General features: G+C 40.8%; 1 protein-coding gene across 2 annotated transcripts in view; it reads right to left on the reverse strand.

The window, feature by feature from the left end:
- Positions 1-542: 542 nt before the first annotated feature.
- KLF7 (Kruppel like factor 7) overlaps positions 543-12,317 on the reverse strand; it is a 76,005-nt gene continuing 64,230 nt past the window's right edge. The window contains exon 4 of one of the 2 annotated variants that reach the window (XM_007071832.4): positions 543-7,830. In XM_007071832.4, the coding sequence (XP_007071894.1) occupies positions 7,779-7,830 (52 nt within the window). In that variant the 3' untranslated portion in view covers positions 543-7,778. The remainder of the gene's footprint in view (positions 7,831-12,317) is intronic. The other variant, XM_007071833.4, reaches the window with a different exon arrangement.

The following is a 12,317-nucleotide window of genomic DNA, read 5'->3' on the forward strand; positions in this document are numbered from 1 at the left end:
ACATTTTTAATCAAGGGAATATCTTTAGGGTGAGTCTCCCAAACCGGGCATGTATGTAAATGACACTCAGCTGGTCTAAAGTAAAAACAAAGTAGATAATTTAGTTCCTGATCCTGATTTCAGTGGGACCACTCATATACTTTAAGGCTGCCATAAAAAAAGATGGAGAAAAATTGTTCTCTCTTGCCCCAGAGGGCAGGACAAGAGACAATGGGTTCAAACTACAGCATGGCTGGTTTAGATTAAATCTCGTGGAAAAACTTCCCAACTGTGAGAACAGTAGGACAATGGAACACACGGCCTAGGGAGGTCGTGGAATCTCCTTCACTGGAGGCTTTCAGAAAAAGGCTGGAGAGCCATCTGTCTTGGATAATTTAGACACAACAAATCCTGCCTCTTGGCAGGTGGTTAGACAAGATGACCCTTGCAGTCCCGGTTCTATGATTCTGTGTACGTGTTTGCAGTGCTAAGGCCTTATTATCTGGAGAGGTTTTATTCAGAAAAGTTCCAATAACGAAATAACATTCAGGACACACTGACCATTTTCAGGCCAAACACATTCTACTGTTTATTACACATATTACATTCTTAAATAAAAATGCATCACATAACATTTTTGCATAGATATCTTACAATATACCAATTTAAAAAAGAATTATGAAACAGACCAGTAACAAAAATAAATTTTTTCTTCATTAATAATTTTGTAACATTAACATACCACCATCATATAATACAAATAATATTTTTTAAATCTTAAAGACTTTTTGTACAGCAAAAAAACTGACAAAGTAATATATTTATATTTATATATATATATATTTATAAAAAGCTTAAAAAAAATAAAATGTCAAAAAAAGGCAGAACTGAGGGCTACAAGATTGGGTACTTCTGTGATATATTAGAAATACCAGAGTAGGCCTGAGAGAATGTGACCGAGGGCATCTCCAAATGCACTTGTTAGACACATCTGGCAAAAGAAAAATTATAGTGCAAAATGAACATCCTTCAAGCTATGTTGTTTGTGGGGGAGAGGGGTGTTTTTGTTTCAAAGGGGGAGCACTTGTACTGTTTGTTTGTTTGTTAAAGTGATACAGTAGGGACCAAGAAAGAGCTTAACCAAGGAGTGAGGGGCAGAAAGTGAACATTGCCATAAAAGAAAAATATCTTGGCCATATTATTTTTTACTTCCTGTTTAAATGAGCAGAAATACGAAGGCCTTGTTTTATGGGAGAAAAGTTACAGCAGTTCATCGGACTGATTTTAAAAATCAATCTAGTTAAACCAGAGCCAGCCTCTAATATAAATGCACCTAAAATAGCTTAGCTGTTTCTTACATCAGTTAAGATTGATTAATTAAAAGTTACCAATGCAAACTAAACAGACTTGAGCAAAGGCTAAGCGCACCTATGTAGCGGCGTTTTCATTCGTTTAACTAGCTTGATTTTATAAAACTGGTGCAACTTGTCTGGTAGAGACAAGGCCCCAGTAACAAAGTAGTGTTTAAACCAGTGTTTCAAGCTACTCTCAGGGCCTGTAGGGCTCGTGTTCTAAACTACAGGAGAGATGGGTTAAAATATAAGCTAAGGATCAGCCCCCCAGCCAACAGGCTTTTTTGGGACTGTGTGTTGGTTTTTATTTTTCTCTACAGTCCAAAGATAAAGGCTAAAAATGTCATCTCTCTCCATTCCGTTTTACTCTCCGGGTATAGTCTGAGCCCTCCTTTTCCCGCCCCCTAGTTTGCAGCTTACTAGCTCACAATACACAGCAACAAATACGGCTGAAAACTTCCTATGTAAACCCACGCTATTTCTAAAATGCACTGGCAACAGTGAGCACCCTCCCCAAACCAAAGGCAATAGGCACAGTTGGCTACCACACTGAAAATGTCAGTAGCTCAATTTCTTCTTCCATGTAGGTATGTGCTATACATACACACCCAGAGAGAGGGGGTAGAACCTGTTTTCTGGCAGTACACAGAAGTTGGAATCCAAACACTTACAAGTAAATGCTTTCATTATGAAAATTATGAACAGTCCAACTTTAATTTTTACATAAAAAATGCTATTCATAAGCTTTAAGGAAAAAAACAAAAACAAAACCCTGTTTGAAAACACCTGCTTCTGAATGTTTTCGATTAGGTAAGTCCACTTTTGAGGTGGTACAGAAGGCAGATGGTCACCACATTTCTGAATATACTGACCTCTTTCTCAAAGAAGGGAGAAAAGTTTCACTACATAAGAGAGACCTTAGTGTGTGTGGGGGGGCCAACTCCTGCAGTTCTTACACGGGCAAAACTTGCCACTGAAGCCACTGAGATGTTGTGGCTGAGGAAGATCGCAGAAGTTATCCCTGTTATTATTAATGCAACACTTGGAAGATTAACCTCTTTAGCTTCATTGTGAAATCATCATTCCAAGGGACTAGAAATAATGCTAGTAAGAGAAGGCAAGGCTCTTCGATCAATGGGTGTAAAATCTTAGGAAGAAGAGGATTTTCATGTTTTTGTTTTTCAAGCCAATACTGAATAGAGTTATTTTCACGTTCTTTTTAAAATATATGATCTACCAGAAACCAACAAAATGTATTTTAAGGGAGTGTTGGGTTAGAGGTTTTGCCCACAAATATGAAAGCTTAAAAATACAAAATCGCACAGCATGGGGATACCAAGAATCAAGATGTGTTGAGGCATGAATAAAAGTGTGATTTAAAAACCCTGGAGCCACTGGCGGTTGGCCTTGTGAAAGTGAAATTATTTACAAACTTTTTCCCCCTCATATGTTTTTTTTATACTTTTTGACACATGTAAGGTGGAGGGGAGAAAAGGAAACAAACAAGCTTGATTTGTTTCTTATATTGCAAGCATCTGTTATGATCTCTTCGGTACATAGAGAAGCAAAGATCCCAAGAGCTTAAATAGGAGGGCAATCTTTGTATTGAAAAATGCTAAAGAAACAAAAATGCCCAAAATTGGGGAACAATGAGAGAGAGAGAGCCTCTGAGATTGCAAATAGTGATCAAGTCACAGAGAAGGTGTATTCAGTCACACTAGCCATCATATTCATCCATCGTCTCCGTTTTAGGCAGGACATCAAAGGTTAGTTGCTTTTAGCTTAAATTAAACACAGAATCCTGAAAGCAACGAAGTGTGTCCCACTTTTACATTCCAATTTACCCTCTTCTCCCATATTTGGTCAGTGGTTTCAGGATACCAAGTAAAATGGTGCTTACCTTTTAAAAAAATAAAATAAAATCAGATTCCAGTGAAGCCTGCTGCCAATGAGAAGAAAGATAGTATTCTAATGTGCATATGCACAGTGATGTAAATTACATTAGATCTAAAGTAATTTAACTCCAATGTGTGGGTAAGGACCCAAGACATAGGCTGCATGGTACAGTAATGTCTGCTGACAGTCATACTGGGACTTCCATAACTTTTTTCTTTTCCAAGACTTCTCTCCTAATAGAAAAGTCCTGTAGAATTTAATAAGGAGGAAACTAATAGAGGTCTCTAGGCGTGATTCTATATTCTGTTACACCAGTTTAATAGAGCGAAGACTCAACCCCACAAAGTGAAATTCTGGGCACCAGTGAAGTCAATGGGAGTCTTGACATGGGGCTAGGATTTCATTCATGGAATTTAATAGCAAATGACATCCACCTTTTGTTTTCTAACCATTGAGGATGTAATTCTCTAGTTCAACAGACAGAATGCTGGTCACTGGAGTAAAGCACCTCTGGGGTAATGGATTGAAGTATTTGCTAGGCTCTCACTCGAATTGCTGGAATTGTCTGGCATTTTGTATATTATATGTACACTTTTGAGGGTTGTTTTTGTTACTCTGAAAAGTGACTAAAAACATGGCACTGTGGCCCTCCATGCTTGATATGGGAACAGTGAGACACGACAGGAGTGCTGAGGATACAGATCAAAAAGGTGACCCCAAAGAAAGAAGGAAACCCAACTTGCATGTCCGATCCCAAACTGAGTTATGAGACAACCGGCTTTTATACCTACACTAAGAAAATCTGATATGGAATAACTGAAAGAAAAAATAAAGCCTCATAATGAAACTTTAACTCATTTTTTGAAGCAGAACCCCATTAAGGTGTACATTCTGCTCAGTTACACCAGTGTAAATCCAGAATAACTCAGGTACCCCAGTGTCCTAATATATGAAGTGTGTCCTGCTTGCTCTTCTCCAGACTAATGCTACATCACTATTCAGAGAAACTCATATTCCTCCTCTGTGCTCTTTTTCCACCAGTTTGTAGGCATCAGTTTTTTTGTGGGACTTGTGTCTCAATTTGTTCCCATCCCCAATGATCTTGGAAGCCATGTCTGGTCATTTTATGTCTTCTGTTCTGCAAATGGGCATGAATTCAATTTGAAGGGAAACAGGGTAAAGCCCTCTCTTTAAGGCTCTTTTGAAAAGCTGCTAGATAACTTGGTTCCCAAAGCAGCCTTATAGAGAGGATTAGCTCTTTCCCATTTTTCATGGGTCCCAGCCCATGTTTTTCTGCTACAGTTGCAAGTGATCTTGGGTGCCTCAGGTTTTGAGCTCTCGACTTAAAAGGAGCCTGGTTTTTCTACAGAGTCCTGAGCACCAATGCATGGAAATCAGACCCATTTAAGTTGTCTCAAGTTGGGCACCCAAAATCCCTAGTTGCTTTTGAAAAATCGTAACTATGACCAAACTGTTTGCTTTACCCACTGTCCCCTGAGACTAGAACGTGCACTTTCTGCTATAAATGACTGACAGAGTGCACTGAGCTGAGACACAATATACGCAGACTACAAACGTCTCTGAAAAATATCAGTGATGGTCCCGAAACCCCAAATTTCTCTTTCAAAGTTAGAGGACCATCACAGACAGGGCCCAACTGAGAAATCCAGGTCTTGGTTTGGATTCTGAACCCTTTTCCTGTGGTTTTGGGGTATTTTGATTCAGGCCTATCTGTAAAAACGAAAGAGTTTCCAAATATTTCAGAAATTTTTGATATTTATCAAAAGGGCCCTTGTTCTGCTATATTTTAAATGAGATGTTAACAAGACCTCAAGTGACAAGAGGAAGCAAATATTTTCTCTCCATTTTTTTTTCATTTTTAAAATAGAGCCTTGTACTTAAATTGCCCTTAATATTAAGTCTTCTGGACTATTAGTAACATTTCTAGAGGCAGGATTACCTAGAGTTCTGAAGAGAACATTTATACAGGTTCATAGCCTAATGTAGTGGTGAGTATGTGCACATGTACTGTAGGATGCTATAGGAACGTCTTCTAGAGTTTTCTAAATTTTTATCTAATGCACTAAATGGATGCTCTATAGTTTCACGCAGCTGAGGTTCAAGTATCCTCAAGCTCCCATGAGACATCCTGGTAAGATGCTCCACATATTCAAACACAAGTTGGGTTGTAGGGCCCTCAGAACCCAATTGAACTCCTGGATGGAATGGCCATAAGAAGTATGCAAACACAGAAGTCGAGAACTACGAGATTGTCAGCAAGCAGTGCTCCAGTAATTTTTTTTAATAGTATAGTTAGTTTTAAATCTTTGGACTAAAACTCAATTTTTTCTTACTTTTTTCACTGTTTACATCATTGCCCCCCAAAAAGATGGTTAGATTTTGGTCCATATCTCATGCCATATGGACCAGATATCATATTCCCCACCAAAGTGTCCAACTGACAGTCAGTATTTGTAAAAACTGTGAGCAAAATAAACATCTTTCAGGTAGATTCATTCTCTGACTGGAACAAAGGTTGCGCAGATGCGGAGAACGCAAGTACCAATTATTCCACTGACTGCTCTTACGTTTTACAGCTATGGATTTTTTTGTTAAGAGTTCAGTTTTGCATCCCAAAAGGGAAATATTTAACAGTCAATGAGTCAAAACAGTCAAAGGAGGGCAGTTGGCTAGTACAGTATAAAAGAGCAGCAACCATTTGTGGACCATATGCCATTTTGTTTCATTTCTAGACATGTCTTGTAGGGAGGGTCCTAGAATATACAAAATATACAACCTGTCCAATGACCACCCCACCTGCTTGCATAGGCCATTTTATATGGTCCTAAAGGCAGTCTTTGGAGTTAGGGCCAGTGCCAACTTGCTATAAATGCAAGTTGTATTTATATATATATATATATATATTACTTTTTTTTTTTTTTAACAAGAAATTTAGTCCACTTTGAGCCAAGACGGTCAAATTATCTACAGGATTCAAGGGTGAGCGTGAGGCTTCCATTGATCCTGGATGGTACAGACTGAAGGTCGAATAGGACCCGTGCTACCAATACCAGACCAATCACTTGGAAAATCCTCAGTGCTGTGCACAAAAGCCAACCCTTCATTCACTCTTTAAATATTCTTACAATTTTTTTTAATATCCGTGGGCTATACCATCACCTTGACGAATGGGAAAGGAGGACTGTGATCTTTCCTTTAAAAGATTAATGCTGAATGAAGCCACTTTATTTGGAAGAGGTTCTCACCTTCCCACTCTGGGATTAGAGTAGTATTTTTGGCGGGTTTTTTTTTTTTTTTTTGTAAGATGCTTAACCAAAAGTTAGGCTTAGAAAATAAATGTTTGCAGGTGCTCTTTCAACAAATTAAAAGTCAATGTTTTAAACTGGTCAATAGAATAACAAGAACACGCAACACAATTTGTCAATCACTGTGGATTGTAGCCAACATGCTCACATGGTGCTGAAGGAAATCTGTCGTCATGCCTGATTGTCCAGTCCAAGACAGATAAGCAGGTGAAGAAAAGGAGTTCTGAAGATCACTTGTTCATGGAGAAAAGATAAAATGTCTAAGCTTCCACATGAGCTTTTCAAGTTTTCATTAGACAAACAAGAAGTCCTAGCTATGGCAATAAGGTGATCCCTATGGAGATATAACGTGGTGTTTCAGGGACTCTTCCTTTGGCCGCTTTTCAGTCATGCCAGCAGCTTCCATAATCCCTATCAGTGCATAGGGCATGCAATAGCCAAAAAAAAGTTAACACAAAAATACCCAAACAAAAATATCGTCCTCCATGAAGTCTACATAAACTCAGGCCAAACAGATGATGTATATGTCACAGGTGTCACTCCACAGTCAACTGCCATTAAGGCCATTGGTATTGACTTAAAAGGATCTTAATAGCTCAGTTCTAGGAAGAACCAAAACCAAGACAGATCAAAGTGTCTGTGAGAAGTTTGACGTGTCAAGCATTAGGAATTCTCAGACAAAGAACAAAGGAACCAAGAGGTTAATTTTGGCTACCAAACTGGGATTTGGTTTTCTAGGTCATTATTTTCCCCCCCCCCCATCTATTTAAAAAGAAAAGTTAGTGCTACAAATATGCAACTTCAAGACGACCTATTCTCCTATGGAGTTGCATTGAGAAGCGAGTTAAATAAGCCCCTCCTACTTGCTGTCCACCTGCAGAGAAGCCTCTTCCATTTTACTTTGATTTCTACTGGCAATAGCTGGAAACAAATCCACGGGTGATGAAGTCTGTAAGCAATTATTCTATCTTACTGACTTCACCTCTACCCGGTCTCCTCTCCTGCACCTTCTTCCATCCAGCTGGGGCAAGGCATAAAGAACAGATGTATGTATTTAAGTATAGTTGGGTGCATGACAGTGTGAGTGTGTGGTCTGTGTACAGAGGTTTACATGTGATCAAGTTCTCTTCTTCCGCAAGGCAGCGGGTTATAACTGAGTTCCACCCTTCATGCCATGTCTTTTAGCTCAGCTGACATCTATGCCATGCTGATGGATTTTAGGTACTTAGATGTGTCTCTTCATGTGGAGGGCAAGATGGTCAGACCTGGAAAAACACCTGCAAAACAAACAAAATAAGGATTTTAAAAACAGGCCTTTCTGCTCCTCTATCATCATGCACAAGAACAATGTTCACCCAGGTTTACAGCAGTTCCCTGGAACCTGCCACATGTGGTCACAAAGTCAAGGTGACCATTCAAGATAAGTAGCTATGTTGGCTCATCCATTAGCAGATTATTCTCCCCTCAGCCCAACCCCACTAGATTCATACTGTCAGAAACTGGGGAATGGGCAAGCTAACTCATTAACTAAGTAGCTGTAGTAATAAAACTAAATAATTTTGCATATTTTATAGGGTCAGATTTTTCAAGGGCTCAGCACCCTTACGTGTAGCCATATCTTCAAAAGACCTCAGCACCCCCTTGGGCATCAAAATAAGAGGCCAGATTTGAGGGCTGAGCTGCTCATTTTGGTAGCTAAATCGAAGCAGAGCTCTGTTGAAAATCTGGCCCAAAGAGCCTTCTGTCTGAGAATGAGTGCTATACAGATATTGATGAAGGTAGTCTCACAACATCCCTGAGAGGAAGCTAGGCATTATCCCCATTTTATAAATTAGGACACTGAGGCACAGTGAGATAAGGAATTTGCTCGAGGTACCACAAGAAGTCTGGCAAACCCAGCAACAGAATCCAGGTCTTTCACTTCCCAGTTCTGGGCTTTATCCCCCAAGGCCATCTTCTCTTTAGTCCACATGCAAAACATGCTGGCACTTGTACAAATGTAGATGCATGTTAGTGCTTATGAAAGGCTCTCCGAATGAGAGCCCTAGAGAATGAAAACCTCTGTCCAATCACAACATTAACACAGTGCTTTGCTCCACCAAAGTGTATTCACTGTGACTGAATTTCTGAGGACAATGGGCAATTCTTTCTTCATGGCCATTCGATCCTTGACCCTTCTGCTAACATTTCCAGCAAGGAAGAGAGAACATAAATGCCAAATGTGATATGCTAGGAATTGGACTGAGAGCAGCAACTGCTTTCACACCGACCACCCAAATGCCACTATATACAAAGCAGCCTTCGGCCAAGATTTTCAGAAGTGCCTAGTGATCCCTTTTAAAGAGGACTGCTTCCAGAGGGCAGGTGCTTGGCACTTTCTGAAAAATAAGGCCCCTTTAAGATGCCTCAGACTGGGCCCTCAAAACCTGAGATGCCCAAAATCGCTTGGAACTTTTGAATATCTTGGCCTTCACTCTTGACATCCAAACCTGTAAGATACTTTCTAAGTTATACTTAGTAATGATAAAAAGAATCCACCACAAATTACATTTGCTGCTTGTTGCCGGAATCTTAGCCCAGTGTACACTGTGGCAGGCCACTTCCAGAATTAACCTGTCTGTGATGCTTTGAAAATTCATGCAGTGCCACACAAAGCTACATTACAAAATAAACACTGACAAACGCTTTTTTTTTTTTTTTAAAGCTTGTTGCTAGAATTTGTTGTGCACACAAACAGATTTATGCAGAATAAATTATGATAAAAGCAACAGGTCCCATCGGTGCCTTCAGCATGAGGCAAAGAAAGAATCATGAAAATCAGAGGGCAAAGGCCTGGTGTAGTGCACTTCGTCTGTCCTTTTGCCATTACTCTCTGATTCTCTGTGCGCCTACTACTACTTGTATGCAGGGGTGAGCAAATATGATAAATATTGTAAGAGCAGAAAATCTGCAAGAAGACTACCTTCACATATATGGCCAGATCCTCAAATGGTGTAAATCAGCATAGCTCCAGTGTAATCAATGATGCTGTGTTGACTCATACCAGCTGAGGATCTGGTCCATGCTTCTTTACAAAGCAGAGTAGGAAAAATTTAAAAAGAATAATTTTAGAATGGTATGGAGTTGGAATCCGGCATTCTTTCACGTTCCAGGGTGACGTATGTGCATTAAGAATGGAGGGAGAGACAGAGAGGAAAGACTTAAAATGGACAGTGGGCTTCTGATACAGAAGGCTCACCGCAGCTAGTATTGTCCAGCTGAAGGGTACCAAATATGTCCTTGGACAGCTATCTCTCTCATCAGGTTAATGGAGAAAGCAGCATGTTATGGATATTACGGCTGCCAAAACAAGTATGGGTGCCAGGAAGACAGGCACCAGCTGGCATTTTAAACTATGACCAGCCACAAGACCACCACCTGACCACTGCTTCTCTCAGATGCCTGCTGATAACCAGAAGCAATACTGATTAAAAGTCTGCTGAGTCACTGACATGGCAAGATTTGTTAATGTTAATAACCGAACCAAAAGTTTGTTTCATATTAATAACCTTATGTTCTGCTCCAATATATTTTTATACTTCATAAAATGATACATGAGTAATCCTGCAGGCTCTTTCCCAGCTAGTAATTCAGTTAGCTTCATCTACTCGGGAGGCTCCTAGAGGCGGAGGACAGTTTCAACTGGGAAAAAAAAAGTAAAAAAAAAACTAGATAAATTCATGGAGGAGAGGTCCATCAATGGCTATTAGCTAGGATGGGCAGGGATGGTGTCCCTAGCCTCTGTTTACCAGAAGCTGGGAATGGGTGACAGGGAATGGATCACTTACGTAAGAACAACCACATTGGGTCAGACCAAAGGTCCATCTAGCTCAGCATCCTGGCAGGGGCCACTGTCAGAAGACAGGAAGGTGGGCTAGATTGATCTTTGGTCTGACCCAGTAGGGTTGTTCTTATGTAAGTCCCCACAAAATATTACAGCTAAATGCTACCATCAAAAAGCCCAAGACGCATCTGCAGCTATTAAGTGGCTGAGGTCCGGCCACATTTTCCCTTCTTGGAACTGGTGCTGGCAATAGGGTTGGCCCAGAATGGACAGTTGTCCTCAATAGGTTCGGAAATAGGGATCCATGAGGGATAAATCCTGTAGATCTCTGGTCTTCTACAGGACAGGTCTCTGTCTCCACAACTTTTCCAGCTCTATGGCATTGCTGCATGTTGTACCCACGCCCAGCACGTACTACCTCCCAGGATTCAGAAAGGCTGCATGTGTCCCTGCATTGTTCCTAGCATGGACAGCTTGCGATGCATAAAAATATCATCATTCCTGATGGGCTTGCATGGACATAAACTGCCTGCTTCCAAACAAGCTGGTGGGTTTCATCTCCGCATCTGCAGAGCAACAAGAGGAGGCAGCTGGGATGGGAAGAGAACATAATGTTCAGCCATCTTTTTCCTCTGCTCAGATCCCTGCCCAGTGAGATTTGGTCCTCTTAGCAATCTACCTACCCCTCCAGCTGTGTGGAGAGGAGCACATGACTCTTAGCTTGCAGTCAAGGAGGATACCCATATATATATTAAAATAAAATTGAAGAGTTTTACATCACGTTTCCCTCAGTTGAACACATGTGACAGCTGTGGCCATGGCTCACCCAGGTGTTCTGATATAGGGTATGTAAAGTCACCCATGGTTCTGAAAAGCTTCTCAACTAATTCTTCAGCAACACTAATAACCAACACGTTCATGGTGCCTCAACCACCCTGTGGACTCTTTCATCTCCTTCTAGGCTACTTCAGCTCCCTCTGCTTTCTTCCCGGCTGCCTCCAAAGCATACACCACTAGCTGTACATATGCTGCTCCTCACATCAGTGGTAGTTTGCCAACCAAAATTAACAATACGATCTGTGTCCTGTAAGACGTGGGGGCAAAACTAAACACTTCATTTTAAAGGATCCTGTTTTTCCAGAAGGAACTTCAGCTGTTAATCCCCTTTCATGACAAAGAGAGTTGTGTTTCCACCCAAGGCCAAAGGTCCGCTACAAAACTGATTGAAGTCATTGGTCCTGGAGCGTGCCCTCGGCACCTCCGTTTACACCAAAGACTGTGTGCACCTGAAATTTTGGTGCTTTAAAAAGAAGCCACCGATGTTGTTTGAAAAAGGGAGAAAGTGCGCATGCGTACGCACTTGGGGAGGGAGAAAATAAAGTGACAGACTTCTAGCTTCCTGTCTCCCCACCCCCACTTCCTTTTCTCACTAAAAGTTATAACACCTGAATCGACCTATAGGGGTTGTTTTAAAAATTGTCCTCTAGGCTGATAGCATGAATACAGTCCAAAAGGCTCGTGGTGTAAACCCACAGCCCTGAAAGAGGGGTTTTTAATGGACTCGTTGATGGATCACGTACATAAATGCTCCCCCTACCAGTAGTTCGATCACCATTTTCATGCTCTGATTGCCAAAGTACTCACCTCCACCTCTGAAGAGTGGTATGCAGTTGGTTTACACTACACCGACACTGCTGAAAGATGTACCTAAGGCTACTTAAAGCTCAGAAAACCAGGATGTTTACTGTAGGCAAGGACCCTTCTGTCGTCAGTGGAGGGTGAAAAGGAAGAAGTTAAAAAGAAATCTAAGAGGGAGCAGTTTAGAGGTGGAGAAATGGGATTCTCACTATCTGGGACCTTAATTCGGGAAAGCACCTGTTTAACTTGAAGCACATGCTTAAATGCTTTCCTGAATACGGATGGACTGAAGTATGTGCTTAA

The sequence above is a fragment of the Chelonia mydas genome, chromosome 11 (genome assembly GCF_015237465.2).
Source record: "Chelonia mydas isolate rCheMyd1 chromosome 11, rCheMyd1.pri.v2, whole genome shotgun sequence".
Classification (NCBI taxonomy): domain Eukaryota; kingdom Metazoa; phylum Chordata; order Testudines; family Cheloniidae; genus Chelonia; species Chelonia mydas.